This window comes from Sminthopsis crassicaudata, chromosome 1 (genome assembly GCF_048593235.1).
Source record: "Sminthopsis crassicaudata isolate SCR6 chromosome 1, ASM4859323v1, whole genome shotgun sequence".
Lineage (NCBI taxonomy): Eukaryota > Metazoa > Chordata > Mammalia > Dasyuromorphia > Dasyuridae > Sminthopsis > Sminthopsis crassicaudata.
This window is the reverse complement of record NC_133617.1, coordinates 272,077,629-272,102,043: the sequence shown is the minus strand read 5'-3', so window position 1 is coordinate 272,102,043 and position 24,415 is coordinate 272,077,629. Positions and strand designations below refer to the sequence as shown.

Genomic DNA, 24,415 nt, shown 5'->3' with positions numbered 1-24,415 from the left:
GCTTTTAGCTTTACCAAAAGAATGCAATTCCCCCCTTCCCCCCAGGCTGGGGTTAAATGACTTGCCCAGAGTCACACAGCTAGGAAGTGTTAAGTGTCTGAGACCACATTTGAATTCCTGTCCTCCTGAATTCAGGGCTGGTGCTCTATCCACTGTGCCACCTAGCTGCTCCAAGAATGCAATTTGTAAGAGTGAACATTTGTTCTTAGTTCTAAGGTCAGTTCAGATTTATCTCTCTCTTATGTCCTATTATCATACAGTGGTAAATCCACAGATAACCAGAAGTACTTAAAATTTAAGTTGGGACCTCAGGAGAAAAAAATAGTTCACAAAAAAGTACATGTCCAATAATAAGCATTTTGAGGGCAGGAATTGTTCTGGTTATTCTATCCCTGAGTGACTAACAAAGAGTAAGTGCTTAATAAACTTGAATTTATTATTGTTATTACATCATCCAAAGCAAAGTTTTTTAAAATTTGTGGGTTGGGATGGGGATAATTAATGATTTTTTCTTTGCAAATGAAAGCAAATATTTTAATAAAATATTATGCTTTCAGAAGAAGTTTCTGGTTTTTCTCTGATCTATCATGGTTTTAAAACAAAAAACACATTCACAAAGCTTCACAAATTTACTATTTAAGTCTGATTAGGCATTGATTCATTTTTTAAAAATGCACTACCAAATAAAATCACAATTACGTTTCATAGTTTCTCCTTTCTTTGACCAATTCATTTCAGAGGAAAAGTGGTAAAGTTTGGGTTCTAAGATCCTGGACTTCAAATCTTGATTTACCATCCATTTGAACTAGGTCAAGTTATTAAATTTCTCTGGGTCTCAGTTTCCATAATTATAAGATAGGGGGATTGGAGTAGATAATCTTTAAACTTCCATTTAATTCAAATTTATGATTTTGGAATTGTGTGATAATGAAGCCTTAAAAAGTTGACACAGGATGGGAAGAAACTTAATTTTTAAGATTTGAAAATGATTTTGAGGCTTTATTATTACAAAATTATAGGGTTGTATGCATACACGTTGTTGTTTGGTCATTTTTCAGGTATATCCAGTTCTTTATGACCCCACTTGGAATTTTCTTGTTACAGATACTAGAGTGGTTTGCCATTTCCTTCTCCAGTTCATTTTACAGATGCATATATACATATAAGTATGTATGCATGTGTGTATGTTTGCTTATAGAGATTCTGAGAAAACACAGTGATGGAGTACCATATTTTTTTGATTAAGTTTTGACAAGACCAAATTATGAATTTAATCAACCAGATACTGGTTTGCAAAAATGGTTCCTCTTATCAGATAAGTTATATTCAGGCAAGGAAAGAATGAAACCACCGTTTCAGGGGTTTTAAAAATATTTTATCTACAATAATGTTGTTGTTGTGTTTTTGTGTTTTTATGAGTTGTTTTTGTTTTGTTTTTTTAATGAAGAGTTGCAGTGGTATCACTCTGATTTGCTTCTTTGCATTGACTTTATGTAGTTCATGTGAAAGTTGTGCACTGAGCAGGACTAATTCTAATGAGAGACCAAGTACAGGCTGTCCATTTTCATGCATATCACGTGTGCTAATTGAATAAATAGCTTAATTCACCATAGGCTGAAATAAGGTCACCCAGCCTTTTCTCAGAAACTCAAGTGATATTTGAACCATCACATTTTGGCAGCAAAGAAAAATTAAAATGACAAGTCCAAGACTCAAGCTAAACTGTGTCCATAATATTTCTATTATTAATAATGTAACTTATGTGAAGCTGGATTTAAACATAGTTAACCCTAATAGGTTTTATTTCAATAAAATCTCTACAAGGAATACACACACACACACACACACACACACACACACACACACACACACACACACAAGCATGCAGTTAATACTTTATTAATTAGAGCCTAGAACTGGCAGTGTCCTCTCTAGCTTCTTGCTCCTTTTTACTTGTCAGTGACTAAGCACTGTCCTAAGAATAATTTAACAGGCAATTTCCACTTACAAATAGTCTATGTTCCAAAAGTCTGCTTACGAGTTGGCTGTATGATACTTGAAAAGTATTTTCCTACAGAAACAATGTGATAAAGATAGTTAGATAATTTAGCTTACAAAAGCTTGTCTAATGAGAAATATGATTAAAAGCTTACATTGATAAACTACAAATTGTTTTTTTTTAATAACAACTTTATGAGATAGACAAAGTGAGTATTACTATTCCCATCTTTTAGATGAAGAAACTGAGACTAGGAAAGATTGAGTGAGCTTGCCCCAAGGTCAAGGGGACAATAAATGACAGAATCCAAGGTCAGGTCTTTGGCGTTTGGCCTTCAAGTTATCCTAACTTCTGTTAGGAAATACTAATAGTGGCTCTTATCTTATGCCCCCTTTAAACTATGAACCCTGAGTAGGGAAATTACTGAAATGGAAAAGACAGGAGGGGAAACATGATAGAGAATCCTTGTGTGTGTGGTTTTTTTTTTTTTTTTTTTTTTTTTGTGCTACTAATGGAGATGAAGCCCAGTGGTAGTGATAGGGATGAGGGGGGTTATGTACAGTCTTTTATCAATCTATATATTTATCTATCTATCCTTCTGTCTGTCTGTCTACCTAGTTGTCTACCGATCTGTCTCTGTCTGTTGACTGCCTATCTGTCTATATATCTATCTGTCATTCTTTCTGTCCGTCTCTCTACCTACCTACTTACTTATCTATCCACACAAACAAACACACAATTTACATTTACACATGTATATATGTGTATATATACATATATACACACAGTTACATGTATGTGTACATATGTATAGTGCATGGGTAGACACCTATTTATAGATATGTAGATATAGATATGTATATCTATATACATCTTTGTGTGTGTGTGTAATTCTTATTACTTGGTTAAGTACAGTTACCTGTATAGAATATATATAACATATATGGACACAGGATGTCTCAATGCACATAATGATAAACTTGGAGTCAGGATGATCTGTGTTAGTTGTCAATTATCTATATAACCTTGAGAAGGTCACTAATCTTTGTCAGCCTTAGTGTCTTCATTTGTAAAATACAGATAACAGTCCTTATTTCTCAGGATTATTGTAAGAATCAAATGAAATGTGAAGTTGTTTGAAAATTTTAAGCACTACAGGAATGCTGACTAATAATTGGCAGTAATAACAATAATAATTACAATCAGACATGTTTCTTTTTCATTTGGTACGTGGAGACCATTTTGCTGCTAGTTTTTGAGTTAACTACATGGGAAGTTATGCTTTGCTTACAGTTACTCAAGTTTGACTTCTTGAAATGGATAGAATTTTTAGGAAAGATTATGAAATCAAAAAGAGAAAGAAACAGACATTAAATTGAATGAAAAACCTTTTAATGTAACTTGACTAACTATGACAATCTCAATTGTTGTTTATAGAAGTTTAAGTTTGATCGTTTTGTAGAAGATGGCAAGAAGAAAACTACTTTTTTCAAAAGAGGAAAAGAGGTGCCATATTTCCTATTACCATTTGGATCTGGAATCAGCAAATGTCCTGGCCGATTCTTAGCAGTGCTTGAGATAAAGCAGTTACTGATTTTCTTGTTTATGTATTTTGACCTAGAATTCATTGAATTTAAACCTCTAGAATTCAGCAATTCCCGAATTCTTTTTGGTATACAATGTCCTGAATCAGATATTTCCTTTAAATATAAACTAAGATGTTAAAAAAAGGGAAGAGAAAGAAAAAGATGTTTGTCCCAAAGTAACAATGTCTTCTCCCTCCCCCTTTTTGGTTTTTGTTTCTAGAAATTAAACTGTTTTTCTTCTTGTTTTATTTTTTAACACACTTTATTCATTCCATAATGTCAAGACATCTGGTCAGTCCAGTTTAAAAAAAAAGATATAGTCCATTCTTAGAGCTGGCATTATGGTATCAAAACATCCTGATGAGTGTCTTCCTTTCTTAAGTGACTAAGCATAGTATAGTGTTTAGTGTATTAACCATATGTATATTTTAAGACTATAGCTACAATATGATAATAGAAATTATAGCATTGAAAAATTCATGTGTTCTGGACACCTATGGTTCTTAAAAATGAGTGTGTGACAGAATCTGTGACAGAGTTATGATTAGATTAGAGCAAATATATTATCTTTACTTGGCAGATTAGAACAAACATATTAAAATGTAGTTCTTTTACTCAATATTTAAAATCCCTATGAGTATTGCTGGAAAATTGTGTCAGCAATGGACACTATTAACAAGTAAAAATAAATCAAAGGAGAAAATATTTCATTTGTGATACTAGATGAAAATAGGCAAACTCACTTATTGCTGAAGAAGCTGTGAATTAACTCAACCATTCAGGAAATAAATTTGGAATTATACTAAGAAAATTACTAAGAAGTCCTTTGATCCCGGAGATACCACTACTAGAAATATATTCACAGGTGTCAAGGACACAAAAGTCCCATATAAATAGAAAAGGCATAACAGTACTTTTTTTTTTTTTTTTTTTTTTCCTGAGGCTGGGGTTAAGTGACTTGCCCAGGGTCATACAGCTAGGAAGTGTTAAGTGTCTGAGATCACATTTGAACTCGGGTCCTCCTGAATTCAGGGCTGGTTCTCTATCTACTGTGCCACCTAGCTGCCCCCAACAGTACTCTTTATAATTTCAAAATACTGGGACACAAAGATATCCAAACTTAGATGTTTTTAAATTGGAAAGTGACCAAACAAATGGCATATTAAAGTAATGATAATTTGTTGTTGCATCATAAGAAATTATGATTATGAAGAATTCAGAGAAACATGGAGGAAAACGAAGAAAATGGAACTAGACAATAATATATGCACTGACTACAATATAAATTGGGAAGACTGAATGCTTTGTAATTATAATGACTAAGCTAGAATTTGAATTCCTTCTTTACTGAGGTGAAGAGCTCTGGAAGTGGAAAATTACATATGCTAACATATTCTGTTGATACATTGATTTATTTTGCTGAACTGTTTTTTTTTTCTCTTTCTTTTTTACTTTTTGTTTCAAAGGATTAGCTATCTGGATAGTGACATACAAGAATATATTCAAAAAATGTTAAGAAGAATTTAAAAGAAAAAACTTAAAATTCTATATATGCAAGGAATTAATAAGATAGCATAAAATAAGTTCTGTAATGGAGAATGTTTTGTTAATCTTTGAATCCTCATATTACCAAATTAACATGAAAATAATAAAGTTGAATTGCTTTTAAATTATTTTGTAATTCTGATTTTGTCCCTCCATTTTTTCTACTCACTCACTTTTCCCATTCCTGTTACATTCCCTTAATCATCCCAACCTTGGGTCTAAAAGTTCTTGTCTATCCTCCCAAAGAGTGGTATGCCAGTCTTGGTCTGATTGAGAATACCTAGAATAGGATCATGCCCCAAATTGCTATTTTTCATGTGAGGAAACTGAGGCTTAAAGACAATTGTCCAAAGTTATAAATGACAACTTGAATCTAGATTTATTGATTATAGCTGTTTTTCTACAATGCTATATTGCTTTCCCTCCTCCTCAATCTTTCAATCCCTTAATTTCTGTTATTTCTGCTCTATACCCTTAAACCCCACCTACAACTCTGGTTAACTCCTACCATCTGACTCTTTAGCTCCTACTCTTGAATGATTGAATCCTACTTCCTGCTAGTTGAAGCTTATCAAAAGTGAAATGGGCTACTTCAAGAGATAGTGGGTTCTCCCATATCTGAGATTTTCAAACAAAAATGGGATGGCCACTTACCAGGTATATTCCTTTTCGAGTATAAGTTAGACTAGATGGTCACTGAAGTACTTTCAAACTCTGTATTTCTCTTATTATCCTAAAAGAAATAACAAACTCTTACAAAAGTATTTCTGCTAGCCTTAGCTACATTTTCCCTCTCTGGAGAGGTATCACATTCCTCACAATGGATGTTTCAAGCATTCTCTTATGTCCTTAAACACTCAACTCTACCCTCTATTGAGGGTAAACTTCAATCCCAAAAGATGATCTCTTATTTACTGAGATCACTGAAACCAATAGATATACAGTTATCCCTTCTATATATTTTGGGGGAAGGAAGATTAGAGGAACAGCACTCTTGTGATTTGGAAATCCAGGTAAATGGTTTGGCCCTCCTTTCATACCAGAAAAGAAGTCTCATTTTTAAAAATTCTTTCTTTTATGTGGTATTTACAGTCTTTATTGAAAATGTGGGCTAAGTATTTGGGCATAAGTTCTATGTCCTTTGCTGCTCTTCATCTGTCATCTGTAGCTTTCTCAAACCTCCCCCAAAATTCCCATGTAATTTCTTATGCCAATCCAAGATATATTAAAACTGAAATGGGGAAAGTTCCAAATGTGGAAGGGATAACTGTACACTCCTCCAACTGTCTCTAAATTGCTTACTCTCCATACCTATGTGCCTTCCTCTTCTATCAAAATATATTTCATCTTCAAACCCTCTCTGCCAATCTTCCCTCACCCTGTACAGATAAAAATCATTTATGTTCTCAAATTTTTCATATAACTCTACCTGACCATATTTTTTTTTTTTGCAATTATCACTCTTCCTCTAATGTCATAGTTATCTGCAAATGTCTTTTTAGTCAAAGTTCTCTAATATCAGAGCACTTTCATTTAAATTCTCCTATGCTTAATACAGAGTCTTAAATAAAATAGGTATTTGATGGCTGTTATGTTAAAATTAATTTCAAGAATTCAGAATAACCTTCATTTATTACTCAGAACTACTCCTCTTTACCTACTTTTAACAAAATGTAATCTGAGAATCCTGAAACAACTGTTTTTTTTTTCTTTTTCAAAAGATTAATGGTTTTGTCACTATATTTTCTTTCTACCAGCAGAGATAACAATCTGCCCCTCTCCTAATCCTCAATTCTTTAGTTAATGGTCTTCATAGATTACCCTGGTCAAGACATTAATTCTCCTGTGGTAAATCCTCTGGAAATAGATTTTTCCACACTTAACTAGACTAGTCTCCAGAATTCAAACACACCATCCTCTCCTGGACATTCTGGAACTAAATGCACTAACCTGTGTGTCATCTCTGGAACAAATTATTAAAGCTCATTCTTCTTAACTATCAGTCCTTGAGGGATTTTAAAAGACATTTCCTCCAACTGTGATACTTGTCAGTAAAGAGTATCAGGTATTATTCTTTCTTCAGGCAGAGTATCTCAACAAACCATAAAGACTCTGCCACACATTTTTGAAATTGGGTGAAAATTGTGGACATTCAAATGATGAAAAAATAGATTGAATTTTTCAGGCAGGAAAAAATATATTAATTTTGCAAAAGTAAATTGAGATAACTTAAGGAGTTCCATTGTATTTGGTAATTAAAATAGGTAGAAGATTAAAAAATTACAACATGAATCTTTTCCTCCCAGAGATGAATATACATATCAGTTGCAGAATCAAATATAAAGTAGGCCTCTTCTATTTTATTTATTAATTTAAATTTTAAGCCCATAACAAGGACTGAATGTTAGTGATTTTTAAAGTTTTCATATTCTTCACTATTGTTAAATCATGTGAACAAGGAATAAGTGTCCACTTAAAGCCTTACCCTAGAGCCTCAATGCAACATGGAAGTGACTAAGGAGAGAATGAGTTCCAACAGAATCTATAAAGCTGGAAAGACTTCGAACATAAGTTTTGGGTTAATGCTGGAACTCTGTCTTCCCAGAAATCAGCCCCAATCAGGATAATCAAAAGTCTTTATTCTTGGTCTTTTGAGGTCACCATTAGGGGATTGGATCTAGCAATCTCTACACCTCCTTCCTCTCTCTCCACCACCAGGAGAATGCCTCATTTCCTCCTCCTACTCCACCCACACAAGTTACTTCCCCTTCTTTTCCACACCCACCAATTGAGCCAGTACAGAATAGTTGTAGAGGGTCCTTCAAACATGTTAATAGAGAATTGTCCAATTGGCAATTAGTCTCACGTGCTCCATTATCCAAGTGCATTTGCTCAGTTCTAGCCCTTTACAGGTTAGGGATAAGATGACAAGAGTGGGCAGTGGGAATAGACTCTTAACTTGGTACCAGCCTTGAGCATCACTAGAATTCTGAAGGTACTCATAAAAGAAACTCTTTTTTTGGACTTGAAGGGATTATGACCTATAAAGTGAAAGAAATGACCATCCTGATGAAAGTGGGAATCCTTGAAGCAATGTTAATGGAAAAAAATGTCTCCCCTGAATATAGTTAGTGGGTTCTCACATTACCAATTAGCATTTAATTGAATTAACATTTGTTTTATATTAATTAAAAAAGTTTTCAAAGTAAGATTATGACTCATAACAATCTTCACTTTTTAAAATATGATAATAGATTTCATAAAGACATTTTTTATTTTATTATTGGAAGCAATGTATTATACTATCTTATAGTGATTATCCCAATCAAACTCACTGTTTGAATTTAAATTTTGCTTGTAAATGATTATTTTTCTCACTGCTTTCTGTGAGTAAAGCTATGGGAAATGAGAAATGTGCCCCACTGTTTTGAACTAGAGATAAATTTAGAAACATAAAGATATTTAGATAGATGGGAGGGTGGAGAAATGGCATTAGCTAAGAAAAATAATTACTTACCTGAATGATTTTTGTAATATTATCTGCTGTTTTTTAATGGCCTTGTATATATAAATTTATGACAAATAAGAGGAACAAAAAAAAAAAAGTAACATTGGAAATTCCTAGACTTTATGAGTAGAATGTCTAGTGTTACTTTATTTACAAGAGGTAGTGAACTTAATTATTTGGAAAATAGTGTCTGCTGTCTGTATGCCACTCTGCACAAAGTGATTTTTAAAACTTTTAATATGAATCTTTTTTGGCTAATTAAATTATTTCACTAATAAATCCAGAAAGTTATTAATAAAATAAAATTAATTTAGCCATCTCTCTTAAACCAAAGGCCTAATATGGTTTTTAAAAGCAGTTTCATGTGTATTTTTCTTGTAATTTGTCCTAATCTCCAATAAAAACCCAAAAAAACCTACAAGCCCTTGACTCTGTTTTATTATTTAACTTGCAACAAGGGAAAAGAAATATGAGTCATTAGCTAACAAGCAATATTAATATGTATGCAAATAATACTAGTCTGACTTTGCTAGGCTATAGTCATTGATAGCCTGCTATTCTAAAAAAAAAGAGTTGAAGAAGGTAGAAGAGATGTTTCATTAAATTTGGTCTTTGATGTCTTTTAAATGATTGCCCTTTGTCTTCATACCAGTAGTTTTTCTTTATCTCTCTTTTCCTCCAAAAATGAACCTCTCTTATAGCCAAGAAACACATTTAAGCATAACCTGGTAGGATAAAGATTTTTGACTGTTGGGTCAACCCAACCAAAGCAAAGCAAAACAACCAAATACAACCAAAAGCAAAATAATTTTTAGAGATTACTCAATAGCCAAAGAAGTAAATCAATTCAATAAATGGGGTATCATTTAGAATTCTATAAAATATAAATCTCTAATAGAATATTAATAAAAACAAATGACATACCCTTCCAGCTATCCCTACGAGAGATAATTTGGGGTTTAATACTGTAACATTTGGCTTTCTTCAGAAACCCATACTGATAATCTGCCTCACTCTTTAGACCCAGAAGAGGTCCATGATGGAAAGTGAGTTGGATCATCTATTAGTCGCCTCTTTTTTGTTTAGAATACATTTGAATCTTGAAATGAGATTAAATTGAACAAATAAATGGGTATTTCAAGAAATGCCTGTGTACTGATTTTAAACTTTGCTTCACACACTCCACTTCACACTTCTTTATTAAAACACAAAATTACTGATACCCAATCTTACAAACAACACTATCATAGAGAAAGGAAACTTTGCAACTCTCAAAATCACTTTCCTTAGGGTTTTGTTGTTGTTGTTGTTTATTAGCATCATTAACTCTTTTGGTTCCTCTTTAAGTATTTGATATCAATAATTATATACATATATATATATATATATATATATATTATTTGAAATACAGCTTACAACTTTTTAAGTTGAAACTCCCAGTACATTTCATGCAACAAAGTAAAAGTTCTGAAAAATACATTTGGATCAACTATCTTTTTTTTTTTTTTTCACATAATTCCTACAATGTATATTTACTTTGAAGAATTGAAGTCCTGAAAAATATCAGGTGTGGGTATTTGTCTTTGTCAATGTTTTAGTCATTTTAAATAGGTACAAATATAAGGCAAATAACACTAATAAAAAGAAATGTTCAATAACATACTGAGAAACATTCACTCAATATACAACTCTAACTCTCTGAGAACTGGTGAATTGTTATTTAAATTAAAATCCGCTAACTGCCAGTATTATGATTATTTGACAGATTGGGGTGTTGCTGAAAATGTCTTTCTCTTATCTTGGTAATCTTTCACAATTGTCTATGGAAAGTAAAATAATATTTGAAGTACTTACTGTATTTATATTTTGGCTATCATTTTTAGAGAGCAAAAAAAAAAGTATGAATTCAGCAATACCCAGTATTTTGCAAATATATATATATATATATATAAAATTCAGCAAACTTTTAAAAAAAGGAAATCCCCATACACTAAGTAATCAATTTTAAAAGGATCATTAGCTGACATGTTACATCTTAAAAGATGTATATATGAAAAATGGATCAAGAAATATGCATGTGTATACATGCATATGAAGTATTCACAATCTAATGTATTGTTACAATACTTGATTTAACAAAATTAATATTCTCAGAGAATTACTACTTTTTTATATATTTAATTAAATTGTTTGCAAACTCAAAAGTAAAGAGGGAAGTGGAAGTGTGTATGTGTGTATGTTCTAATGAATATAAATACCTTGTGCCTTTTCCACTCTTTCTTTTAGTGTGGAAAACTGGCTGTGTATTGAAACAATCACTTTAATAAAGAGTTTCAATGGAGGATAAGGGATAATTCTGACCCCTAAATTTTGAAAACTATACTTTTGAATAATTCTCTATTTTCAGGATAATATTTTTTGCTTACTTTCATAAGAGGAATTTTATTATAATTTTTTTAAAGTTGCAAGTTATCTAACTCCCTCCCATGATATGGAATATTTTTCATTTGAGGGTTAGAATCAATGCAAACATTTAATGGAAAAATTCCTTAAAACATTTCTTTAGCAGAAATCATACTTCTTTAAAAATGGTAACTTTTGTAGTTTGAAACATTTGAAAATAATGAATATTTTAAATCTATGAACTTTATTCTGAAACTTTTAGGGAAAAGCAATCCTTGCTTTAGATAACCATTGACATGCCATGTTAGCATTTGGTAAAGATGTTAATTTATGATTGGCTAGCAGTTTATGGCTGTCAGTTTTTTCAGTTTGGTCTATCTTTGAAATCTATCTTGCTTTTTTATTTTAATCTGAGACAATTATATAAAGATATGGTTACATTTTATCTAAAATGTATCATTCTGCTATAGCATTTCAAATTATTCACACATCATAGTTCTTATATGTGCATATATGAATTTAAAAATACAGCAATAAAAGGCTTGAAACAGATCATAAATTTGCTTCATATTTTATTACATGTCTGATTCAGGTTGAGAAGACAAGGGCAACTATGATCTTTGGGAAAGATTTAACTCTTTCGGAAAATGAGAAGAGGAATAAAGTAACAGTGTATATAATTAAGTGTATGTAATTATATTCTTGGTCACACGTGCTAAAGTGGCCCTTTGGGGTGCTTTTTTTTACATTTAAGTTAGAGAGTACAGTCTAATCTTTTATGTAGATTTTAGTATTAATTCTTTTAACTCGAATCAGGGAGCTTCCAAGGGAGAGGAAATCTTGGGGGACCTGGTAGCCTAAATTCTGCAAATTGGAGACTTCTGGAACCTACTAATCCCACTAACAAAATCTAGTGATTCGGGGAAATTCAACTCATGCCATACCTCAGGGAAGGAGACTCAGTTTGTATTGAGAACTTGGTGGGTTTCCCAAAATCCGAAGTATGGCTTGCCTGCCCTTGTCCTCCTTAAGAAGCAAACAGCTTCAAAACCTGGGAAATCCACTCAGATGCTGGTTTTCTAATACGTGAAATCTGCCTCAGACTTAGGAGAGAGAGAGTTTGAGGAAAATGGAGAAACCTCCCCTTAGTGTTAGATACTGCATCTGCAGAAAGGGAGAAGGTTCTACCAAGGGTAGCATGAAAGCGAAGGAAATCTTTCTGGGTGGAGAGCACTATAAGGAATGGAATGAAAAAGATATAAAAGACGCAACGCTGACCTTCTCCAGTACGAGTATCGAAGTCTGCGAAGGCGGATCATGTGGCGGTCTGTCTCTGTCTGCTACCGCTCTGGGTGCAAAATGACGTGCCTGTCCCTGGCTGGGCATGAGATCTTAAAGATTTGGCATCTATGTAGACTGTAGAGACAGAGGAATGTCACGCTGAGAGAGGTTGTCTTCGAACTTGTCTTGCCCCAGAGTCAGTGTTACTTGGTCAGACACAGTGCTTCCGTCGAAGGAATACCCAATTACATTTTTTTTTTTTAAAGAAAAGTTTTAACCACCCATCAGAAGTGGGGGAGGGGTGGGATGCTCTAAATGATAAGTTAGAACCTTAGGGAGAATGGCTCTTTTATCTCTGCCGGAACAATTGCAACCAAAAAGATGCTAATTGACGTAAAGATGCAGGTATTTTATTCTGACTATTGCATTTTAATTAAAAAGAAAATTTATTTATCTTACTTCTTAGAGACTCGAATTTCCTCCCGGCTCCCAAACTCAGGCCCAGCACATTTTCATTAAAAAAACTTTAATAGGAAAAGTTCCTAGACCAAGATTCATTATCTCGCCCTTTACAGACACACAAGTTCCCTTACCCATTCACTTACTCATTCCAGCAAATAGCTGCGATGCGCAGCTAGCAGGAATGCGAATTCTCATAATTATTTTTCAAAGTCTGGGAAGTGTATTATCCCTTTTTTCTAGTGGTAATTAGTTACCATAGCATCTAATACGCAAATGTGCCCAGAGCACACCATTAACAGTTAAACGGAGGATTCAATTTAACACATGATTATATCTTTCATAAGTCATTACATTGGAAAAGTCAATGTCACTCATCCTGGGACAATCGCGGGATTCAGAGATGGAATGAGGATGAGGAGGGTAATCCGGGTTGGAGAGAGAGAAAGAGAGAGAGAGAGAGAGAGAGAGAGAGAGAGAGAGAGAGAGAGAGAGAGAGAGAGAGAGAGAGAGAGAGAGAGAGAGAGAGAGAGAGAGAGAGAGAACAGCCCTGGCAAATTCTAAGGGGGGGCGGCGATTCTAAGAATGGACTCGGCACTCTCTACTAGATAGAGTGCTGTAGGTCTATGTGGGTTGGGTAAGAGGACTTTGAATTAAAAGAAAAATCCTGACAAGGTCTTTAAGAGGATATTAAGTCACCCATGAAAGCAGCAAAGGTAACACACACACACACACACACACACACACACACACACACACACACACACACACATGCCGCATAGAGGGAGAGGGAAAAAAAGGGTAAGAGAACTTTTATCTGAAAAGATCAATTTATAGGTCTTGGTCAGTAATAGTACAAAGCTGAAATTTGTTGCAAACGCCCAATGACGGAGTGGAGGTGAAAAGCAGGAACTGGTCTTCTGGGCCTCTTCTGTCCTCTCAGCTCCCTAAGATTAAAAATAAATAAATATCTAGATTAATCCCTGGTGAGATGTGACTTGTGGAACAGAGCCGCCCGACTAAAACAATTCTTTACTAGGTTTCTCCTCGGTTAAACTGTCTTAAGCTGGCACACGGGCAGCCTCGAAGCAACCAGGTATCAACTCACACCTAGGAAACATCTCCAAGAGAACATAGCATCATAGTAGTTAATTTAAACAACCTATAGTTAACATTGTTTCATAAAGTATAAGACTAATTCTACAGATCTTACGCAGAGGAGAGGCAAATTTCTGAGCTTCAAGAATTAATCAGAGAAGAATTTGAGAGGAAACTACTTTTTATCTTAATTCTTCGCCATCTTCACTAAAAGATGATGCGGAAACTTTTTTTTTTTTTTTTTTTTTTGAGACAGAGAGAGGAGGGGGAGGAAAGGGGGCGGAACGTCTGGGAGGTAAAGCCACTTACAAAGGATGTCTGCAACCGGAACTAAAAGACACAAGTTTAAAGCACCAAAAGCCTTCTGGTCACTCCACTTTTATGTATTATTGAAAGTGCCTCATGCAAGTAACTTCTTGGGCTGGGAAAAGAGTTCACTTGTCTGAAATTAGTTAAGAAGAAACAAAGGTGGTTATTATTATTCCTTTTCAAGGTAATACCTTTATCCAAACTATTGTAAAATCTCAACTCAACAATACCACCCCTTAACTGCTCTCTCACCTCCCCGCCCTCCCCAATCTCTTTCACTCCCGTGGAACTATATTCCACTGTGTGTGGGGGGGGGGGAGAGGGGGAGCGGGTGAGAGATAGAGAATCTCTCCTTTTTTTTTTTTGAATACAGTGATTTGTTATACACTACGATTTCTAATAGTAATTGAGCAGCATCATGACTACAAGAGAAATATTTCAAGGAAGGGTTCTTGTAATGAGAAATATTAAGCAGTAAATCTTGCAGCCGATGTGTCCCTTTGCTGTTAATATGCAAGGGGGAAAGAAGGCCGGCTGGTGGTGACTGCGGTTAATTCCTAATCAGAATGATGGACAGCAGAGACAGAACAATACAAACTAATGGCTGTGTTGCTGATCACTTTACCCCTTGATTAAAGACACCCAATTATGGCGCAGAACAGTGTCGTAATTATGTTCCTTAATCACATCCAGGAGGTTTAATTGCCTTAACGATGTGTTTCATTAAATGAATTTAGGTATTATAGTCGACAGTTTTCATACACAGTTGTTTTCAAATTAACATAATATTAGACATCGTCATGGAAATTGTTTTAATAATCATAATTAGACGCACCCAGGCTTTGTCTGGTAAATGTTGAGAGACGGGTCTCCTTGCGCCTGGGGGCTGCTCTGCCCACCCCTGTCTGGGCTCCCTTCCCACAGCTCCGTGGCCCTTTACAGTCATGTTTCCTGAAAAGTTACAGGTTCTGATTAATCCTTTTTGATAGCAAGTGGAGCAGAAAATATTGCACTCTCCTCCCCTACATCTCTATTAAATTTTATAGTATTTAGAATATCATTAAGAGATGAGGCTAAACAGACCCAATACGCTTAGTATATTGGGTCCAGAAGAAATACAGTAATAATATCATCACTGTCAAGACCACTACCATAAAAAGAAAGTAATCTGTATTTGTGATCACTACTGATGGTCAAGCAAGCTATTCCTTTCTTAGACCCCCATCTTCAGCTTCCTTTACTGGCTACAAAAGCTCCCTCCATATCACCACCCGATGTTCACTATATACACCCTCAGTTATGTTCATTTATATGTATAAGTTAACCTGATTGATTTTCTTGGCGGGAAAAGAGATGGGTGGCAATAAACTACTCAACCTCTGAGAGACTTAAACCCCCTAATTCTTGACTCTTACTCAACTGGGGATCGAAACTGGGTAAAATCTTCAAAGAAAGTTTAACTCTAATAGCAGGAGGAGGAAAAGGGAAATTACCAACTTGGGAGTTCTATACAAGCATCTGTTATTTGAAATTTCCATCTCAAATGTTAAAATAGTCTCCCATGGTTCTTTCAGCCCAGAATCTGCGGGCTTTTTCTGTCTCATTATTAACTCCACTTAGCTCTTCTCCAATAATTCACCCTAATTCAGATTAAATATCAGAGTGGTCTTAACAGTAATAATGTTTTTCTGCTCAAAGTTTCTCATTCCCTGAAACTCCTTTTTGTTTTTGAGAGGTGAGGTGAATGGGAGGGGAAGGATGGTGGTCGTTTTCAGGCTAACTACCAGGGAGGGGAAAAAAAAAGATAGATATGAGGTCTCCTTCCACAAAGCACAGCATAATAAAAATGTTTGTTCAAAATATTTTAATAAAGATTCTTTCTGACATAGATACACATACAAATGATCATACATAGCTGTCATATTCTGATTGACCTATTTAATATATATCACTCTTTACACAACCACGACCTGCCGACAAAGCCATCAGGACTTCTAGTTTACCATTCTCCTGACAGAGTTTGCATTATCTGTAAGGAATGGAAAATAGCAGGGCTCATTTTTTTTAAAAGAAATTTCCTTGATTTCCAAGTGGCAGAGAGGCAGGTACTCAGCCATGCAAACTAAAACTGAAAACACTTTGGATAAATAGCTTTTTCTTGTTCTTCCTTAATTTTATTTTATTATTATTTTATTATTTTTTAGAAAAATAACAAAAAATTCACACCTTAGGCAAACTAAACGTCTTTGAACTTAAATAATCTTCCACAGGTAAAATAAGTTTTATACATATTAAAAGGAAATAAATTAGACTTTCTAAAAATGCACAGCACAGCCTGGAAAAATATTTGCTTGGCAATGTTTTTACTTATATGATCTATTGCTGTGATGCCTTGTAAAAGTAAATCGCTATTTCCCTTTTAGAATGCAAAGAAGAATCCCCTTTCAAAAAAGTGATCAATTCATTCAGCAATTAAGAATACACCTTTCCTGTAATTTTTGGACTGAAGCAATTTATTAAAGCTCAATTTAAATACAGGGATGATGCAACTGAAAAAATCCAAATGACCTTTCATAAACCTAAGTAGCTCTGATACATCAATATTTCTGTTTATACGTTGTTGTCAAATAAACCTTTTAAATACTTGGCACACGGTATAAGTTAATCCATAAAACAGAATTTTAGAGGCATTAAAAAAAAAAAAAAACCTGCACATAAGACCCATGACCTTAACACATGATAAATACTGTTGGTGTAGAGGGGTTCTTGAAGAATAACAAATAAATATCATGTATTGTTATACATCATTGCAAAGTAGAAAGTAACAAGGTGCACATAAATATTTAAAAATGCAAAATACTTTCAGCCACACAAGTCTTTAAAGTCACTCTCCCTAAAACTTTGCATTTTCACAGGATTAGAGTTCAGAGACAATAAAAAATACAAGTCTTTCATAGCAACATGTAAGTCTTTTTTTTTTTTTTTTTTCTTCACTTAAATAAGTCTACTTTTCAAGTTTTTCTCCTGGCTCAGAATCAAAAATTATTTTCAAGTGCCCTTTCTGATTTGTCTGAATGAATATCCGGTCTGCCGCCCCACCCAATCCCGACCCATAAACCCCTCAGTCCTAACCAAATTCATAATTATTAGTAGGATTAGTGTTTTGCTTTAAATAAATCGTCTCTCCCCTGATTAATACTAGAGACGTTATCTCTCAACTCCCACCCCTCTTCCATTAAAGGCGACTTATTACTTAGTTGGCATAAAGTCACCACTTTTTCATGAAAAATAAAGCCACCCTCCTCTCTCCCATGAATTCCACAAACCCTATCCCACAATTACCCTCCCTCCCCTTCCCCCCAAAAAAAAGTAATAATCCACGGAGAATCCGCAGAAGTTACGGCCAAAGTCCTGCTTGTCTCTCGGATTCTTCATGTTGGTTCACTCTTTTGCTGTTGATTCAATGTTTTGCAACTATTGAGGAATAAAATAAAGAAGAAAAAGGGAGGGGGAGCAATAAGATCTTCTTCCTCTTGCGTTAGGGTAGGTTTTGTGTGTTTGTTTTGTTTTTAAGGCTTCTCCGTGCACTGTTTGCAGAGGCTGGAGGAGACGCTGTTGAAAAGGGCGCACTTCTCCGGACAGGAGCCGGCCGGGGGAAGCCCGGCGCTAAAGGGATAGCCAGCTGCTTGCTCGTAGGCGCCTAGGGCTGGATGAAGCGCAGCGGCTGCTGCTGCGGCTGCCGCGGCCGAGCTAGGCAGTGAGGCAGCCGAGATGGCCTGGCCCTGGTTGAGGTAGGCAACGAGCCTCCTCATCTCCTCCAGGGCCTGTGCCTGCATGAGGATGTAGTTCTTGGCCAGCAGCAGCGTAGCGATCTTGGACAGCTTCCTCACCGAGGGGCTATGCGCGTAGGGGATCACCGCCCGCAGCTCGTCCAGCGCGTCGTTCAGGTCGTGCATTCGCCGCCGCTCGCGGGCGTTAATATTGAGCCGCAGCGCCTTCTGTTCTTTGGATTTCTTGCTGCTGCCACTGCTGCCCCCACCGCCTCCCGGACCCCCCGGGGGGCCGCCACCACCACCGTGGTGGTGATTATTGGAGCAGCCCTCAGCTGCTTTGGCGCCCCCGGGACCCCCCACTCCCCCTCCTCCTGGGGAGGCCCGGGGTTCGCTCCCACCACCACGAAGCACCAGCTCGCAGCGCCCGTCGCTGTCGTCGTCGGGGCTCTGTTCGCCACCGCTACTCTCTGCTACCGAGCTACGGCTGGTGCTTTCGCCGTACTTGAGGCACAGGGCTGCTCCGGCAGGCAGGCTATTCAGGCTGGGGTCTCCCCCGACTCCAGTGGAGCCCACCAATAACCCGGGGACCCCCACCCCTCCTCCTCCTCCACTGCTGCCACCGCTTCCTCCACCACCACCACCACCACCTCCTCCTCCACCACCACCACCTCCTCCTCCTCCTCCTCCTCCTCCTCCTCCTCCTCCTCCACTTCCTCCTCCTCCACCTCCTCCTCCTCCTCCACCGCCGCCGCCGCCGCCGCCCGGTGGCGGCAGCAACAACCCTCCCCCCTCCGGGTCGACAGGTTCGAAGCAACCCAGGGGCGACGAGGAGGACGACGCCTGGCGGTCCCGGGGCGGTGGCAGCGGCGACGGGTGGTGGAGGCCGGCGGTTGCTGCTGCGGCGGCGGAGGCGCCAAAGACAGGTCCATCCCCGGGGGGCGTGGAGCGGAAAGCCGTCTCCAGACGCTTGGCTGAGGCTGCGCTCAGGGTTTTGTGCAGAAACAGGTCCTCTTCGACCAACAGCCGCAGCGTTAAGGTGCAGACTGCGCTTCCATAGCCTGACCCTCAGTTAGCAGTCTGAGTCTCCCGTCGCTGGATCTTTAGCCACGACCCTCCGCGCGACCGCCGCCTCCAGCTAGGGAGTCAGCAGCCGCCGCTGCAACAGCAGCAACAAGCACTGCTGCCGCCGCCGAGCCTGGGTTTGTGGACTGTGCCGGTGTCAGTCCGGGCGCTCCCGAGAGCCCTCTCCCCTTTTTTCTTTTTCTTTTTCTGCCTTCCCCAGCGTTCTCCTTCTCCTCCTCCTCCTTCTCCTCTTCTTTTTTTTCTTCTTCAGTCGATGGTGCTGGAGGCTGGAGCTTAACATGTACCGCAGCCGGGCATGATGAGGGTGAGAGGGAGGGACCCGGAGCCGGAGCCGGAGCCGCAGCCGCTGCTGATGCAGTGAGCCAAACCGGCTCTTCTTCCCACCGTTTATCTTGCTTGGATTCACCTCTAAGAGATTTGCGGACCCATCAACCAGCCGCTGCCACAGACGGGGGAGTCTTTTACATCATTATCTCTGAGTAGGTTATTATGAAGAAGACTTGCCTGTTGGGACAGAGCTTTCTACCCAATCAGGTTAACGTTTTAATTAATAGGATTAAAACGGTAACAAACAATCCCAGGCGCTATCTGGCCCTGAGTCTGAATAGTTTCATTCCCTAGGTCTGAAGACAGGCAGCAGCTAGAGCTTTATAAAAGGCGCCTGCTCCATTATTCTCCCTGCCATCTGTATACACAGCTTAACGCATATGTTTGCAAGGCGTTGTGTCCTGTTAGTAACCCAACAACTGCCTTTAGCTTGACATGTGTGGCGACTTTCACTCATCAATGAGCACACTAAAAGCCCTACTTAGATCTAAGGATGTTCTTTGCCTCCTTCAGCAAATTGCAGATCTGCACCACCGAAGCCAGAGAGCCCCACTCAACACTGCCCCCCTCCCCCTACTCTCATTCCCTACCCCCACTCTCAATCTCTCCCTAGTGCTCATCAGACTTCTGCTAAGTTACCCTACCAATCCAGAATTACACTCCACCCCTGTTTACATGATAACTCTTATCTGAATTTGGAGAAGGAATTCTTGGGGAGGGGAAAAGGGGTGGGAACCAAAGGCAGGTGAAATGAGCTGATGGAGGGAGAGGTTGATGTACTCGAAATTCTCCCTTATGGTTCCAGGAGATCGTGAAATAGGAAAACACCCACTTTTCTCCTCCCCCCCAAAAAAAACACACCTAACAAGCGCTGTTCCCCAATTCCTCTTCATTTCTTGCCCCACTGCAAAATCAATGCAGACTAAAAGACCAACGTGATTTTATAGGAGTTTACTTCTTTTTCTTCCCCCCCCCCCACCCTTCCCCGCTTTTTGTAGTCATGACTATATAACCTTTGAAGAGGTAACGATCTGGGAGCACACGCCCTCTAACAGAAGAAAAAAAAAAAAAACTGATTTCTCAAACTTTGCTGAACATCAGACTTTTAAAAGTCACTTCTTTTTCTTCACTTCATACAAAGTCAACTCTGCCAGAAGTCAACTCCCCTAAACCTCATCAAGTCCAAAGAAAGTCTGCACTATTTATCCAGAAAGATAATGTCCACACCACCATGTAATCCATTCATAGGGATTCTGGGTTTTTCTCTCAGTTGTTCTTAGAGTGCTTGGTTTGCAAAGGGGGTGGACTGTGAAAACCAGAGGCAGGGTCCTCTAATGGCATAACAGCATGAGCCACCCTCCCCTTTGGATGTTAATCACTGAAAGCACATGGCATTCGTGGCAGGTTTTCATTCTTATGACATAAGTAAAAACAATATTTCCCAACACCTCCAGTAAATCATTCTTATGTGGCAGAATAACTGAAGGCTATGAAATTTTTGGTTTCTCTGGTTTCATTAAAATCCTTTTAATTGTGTCTTTCAGAGTTGGCCCCAGGTGTTGGACTCTTTTCATTACATTTTGCTCTAATGTGATGAAATTCTAATTCTCTCCTTACCATATGGTTAAATTTCCCCACTGAGAATTAGTTGAAAAAGGAGAAATAATCTATTAATCTCTGTAATAGATTCACAAATGAGGTTCGCCACAGAACCTGTTTTTGAATGGTAATATCAGAACAGTTGGGCGCCTCATTTCATAAAGAAAGGCTATAGCTACAACCGAAATCCTTGCATTTTCACCTGGAAAAAGAAAAAAGAAAAGAAAAAGACCTAAAACATCTTTTTTTAAGCAAGTAATTTCATCTAATAGGGACTCGTGGTACTATGTACCCTTCCATTACTGATGTGTCTGGATTTACTAGAACAGAAACACTTAAAAATAAGCATACAGCTCGAACGCTTGCCTAACTAGGGACCTACTCTTGAGGGTAGCAAAGATTTGGCTTTGTGCACGTGTCCTGACTGAAAAGCAAATTGCCCATTTACATAGAGGCCATAGTGCCTTCCCTTCTCGCGCACCCCACCCCCACTCCATGCATCTGTTAACCTCTTTATTAATCCAAAGACTTGGTGGGGTAATTGTTTTCAAATGAACAGTTTATTTTTTCACTGGGATCATAAACAGGGATTCTCTATAAGCCGAGGTAAGTTGTGTCTGCTTAATATCAACTTGTAAAAGCCATCGGACCACTTAAAAACGACTGGAAAATCATTGGAATTTCATGGTTTTAAACTGGGGTCGGGAGGTGGGGTGCGAGGGAATTGGGGGGTGCGTGGGGAGAGGAGGTAAACGTGTCGATTTCTCACAGTTTGTTTTCTACCAGAGCAAAGAGACTAATCCCAGGAGATTTTTCATCTAGATGTATGACTTCATTTCCCCTGAATTTTTATTAGGGTTGGAACTTTTTGAGTATATTATACATGCGCTTCATCTACTAGCCTCAGTGAAGACTTTGGGGTTGAAGAATGAATGTCTCAGGAACTAATACAAATGGATGGCAAATATTACCGAGGGACAAGGATGACACTATGCAAAGGGCAGGTGCAATAGACAAAGTATAAAGTTGACACCGAATGTCATCAACGTATTGATCTTGAATAAACCCAGTGTCACCACTCCCCCAACAGGGCCATCATTTGAATTTTCAGAATTTCCTGAATAAAATGTACTTTCTCCTTATTCTAATCCTCCTCCCATCTCATCCAAAGTTCACCTCTCTCGAACACAGTCGAGTCTCCCTACTGATTCATCCTTCTGATGTGCAAACTTTCATATATTTGCAAATTTAACTTGCAAAAGAGGAGGGGAAAATTCTCTCCCATTTCCTAAGTCAGAAAGCCAGTGACTAACTCTCTTCTAGTTCCCTGGAGAAGATGGGTGTTTAATAGTCTTGAGTAACTTTGCTTTGGAAGCGGCAGAAGAATTTATAGAAGCTTTAAATGCGGGGCTTATAAAAACACCCGGGGAATGGTCTTTGAGGTTTATGCACTCATAAACTTTTGCTGATTGCTTCTGGGAAGTTGTCAGGCATTTAACACTGCATTTATCTTACAGTGCAATGAAAACACATCTGCCCAGTGTCTCGTTACCTGGTTTAATTGTAACACAGCCCTATGTCACCATCTAGGCGTCATCTCTTTCATTATTTGGGTAACAAGCAGCCTGAATAGGGAAAGGTGGAGGGGGAAAATAAAGATATTGAACCCGCCAACTATGTCAAATATCAGAGATAGAGGACCGGAGCGAACAAACAAACAAACAAACAAAAAACAATTCTCAAACTTTTCTTCCGAAAAAAGGTTGACAGTCTTTTGGGAAGCTCTCGTTTTAAGTCACAAGTTCAAAAAGTAGGAGAGTAGCTATCAGAGGAAACTCCATTTTCTGATTCGGGGATGGCTAAAGTTGGTCTTTGAGGCTTTGAAAAGGTTGCAGAATGATCAATGATTAAATCTTGCTTTGACCAGAAACCAGAATGATACATTGAACTACCGCTTATCTTTAAAAAATGAACGGGAAATGGGGGAGAACTTTTCTTCTTTCCCTGCTGAGCTACAGCCACAAGCTGTCTTACCTGCCATTGTGGATTGACGGAAAGATTATTGACAGTAGAGCAAAGAACAGATCTCCCTTTAACATGAAATTGCAGTAGCTTAACATTCTTGATTTGCTAGAAGACAGAATTCCCCTATTCTGGGTTTAGAATGTGAAATTTACTGACGCCCAAGAGTATTTTATAAAGATCAAGACAGTTTCACTGCAGGAAGGAGAGAGTATACCTACAACTCTGAAATGATGTTGAAATATTCAGCAATCAGCACACCACTGAAATTAGGTGTCTGACCAAGCTCATGCTTAGATTGGACTTTAAAACTCCACCGTTAGAGGGGATGACGGAGAGCTACACTTATTAATGTTGCTCTGTACTGCATATAGTTCCAAACATTTAAAGTAAAAACAAAAATATAATGAAAATCCTAGTTCAGCCCGGGTTTGTAAAGTTAAAACAAGAGTGTTTTCTAGATTGGTAGCCCTCTCAATAGTATAGCACTTATAGATAGGCAGTAGTAAACTGAAGAAAAAAGGTTCTAAGAGCCCAATTACAACTTTGAATACAAAGGACATTTGAGTTTGTTTTTCTGTTGGGGATGGGGGGAATTTTTTTTTTTTCTTTAAAAAATCCTAAAAACTGGAGATCAGTTGCAAAGTTCAGCAAAAAGTCATTCAATTTTGGGTTTAGACAGGTTTGGGGAAAGCAGATGAACCAATGCGCCTCGGGACCTTTGTGGCTTTCTTTCTGGGCGGTGTCTCAGCACTTAGAGATCATTCTGTGACTTCATTCAGGAAGAGTGAATTTAGAACAATCCGCGTTAGAAAACGTGTGCAGTCTCTGGCAGAGCTACCAGTGCCAAATGCCGGGTTGGAACAGCGTAATTTAGTGTGTAGCCTAACAAATGAATACTCGCACCCTATTTAGTTCACTGGGCACTCCCTTCTTACCTGCGCCAGTCTGAGAAGAACTTTTCCCCTAAGTCATGCAAAACGCCTGTCCACCAACAAGATGATCCAGTACCGTAAATACAACAGATTCATTTAGGGACCCCGTTTGAGGGGCTGCTGCGGGGTCAGTGCAGCCACTGAACCGGGTTGGGGGCGTAATAAACTTAGGTGCACCGGAAGGAGGACCATGGTCTCTGCTGTTCAAGATGACTGTCATTACTTCCAAGGCATCTTTCCAGGAAGCAGATAAACCAGATATGAATTAACTCCCTCGATCGGTTATTCACACTCATTTAGTTACCCAGCACTTTTCAGCCACTTCTCGCATCTCACAAAGCTTGGTGCTTTGAAATGATTAATATAATATTACCACTAATTTATTAGGCAGTTACCGAGGCAATTCCCTTTCTGAGGGGTCGGGTTGAGAAGACGGAAAATCTCAGGCAATGCAAAATATTCTTTCATTTAGGGGGAGATGAAAGAAG

The 24,415-nt window shown here is 38.0% G+C and overlaps 2 protein-coding genes across 3 annotated transcripts in view; one reads left to right on the top strand and one right to left on the bottom strand.

The window, feature by feature from the left end:
• The window catches only part of CYP7B1 (cytochrome P450 family 7 subfamily B member 1), a 249,482-nt gene extending 244,227 nt beyond the window's left edge, over positions 1–5,255 (top strand). For both annotated transcript variants that reach the window (XM_074278778.1, XM_074278777.1), the window contains one exon: positions 3,437–5,255. In XM_074278778.1, coding sequence (XP_074134879.1) covers positions 3,437–3,724 — 288 coding nt within the window. In that variant the 3' untranslated portion in view covers positions 3,725–5,255. The remainder of the gene's footprint in view (positions 1–3,436) is intronic.
• Positions 5,256–17,204: 11,949 nt separating this feature from the next.
• BHLHE22 (basic helix-loop-helix family member e22) lies at positions 17,205–24,147 on the bottom strand. Its single transcript, XM_074279512.1, is given in 5 exon segments — positions 17,205–18,587; positions 18,720–18,975; positions 18,977–19,019; positions 19,329–19,483; positions 24,004–24,147. Coding segments are annotated over 5 exon segments (1,428 nt in total). The 3' UTR covers positions 17,205–17,757.
• Positions 24,148–24,415: the final 268 nt, after the last annotated feature.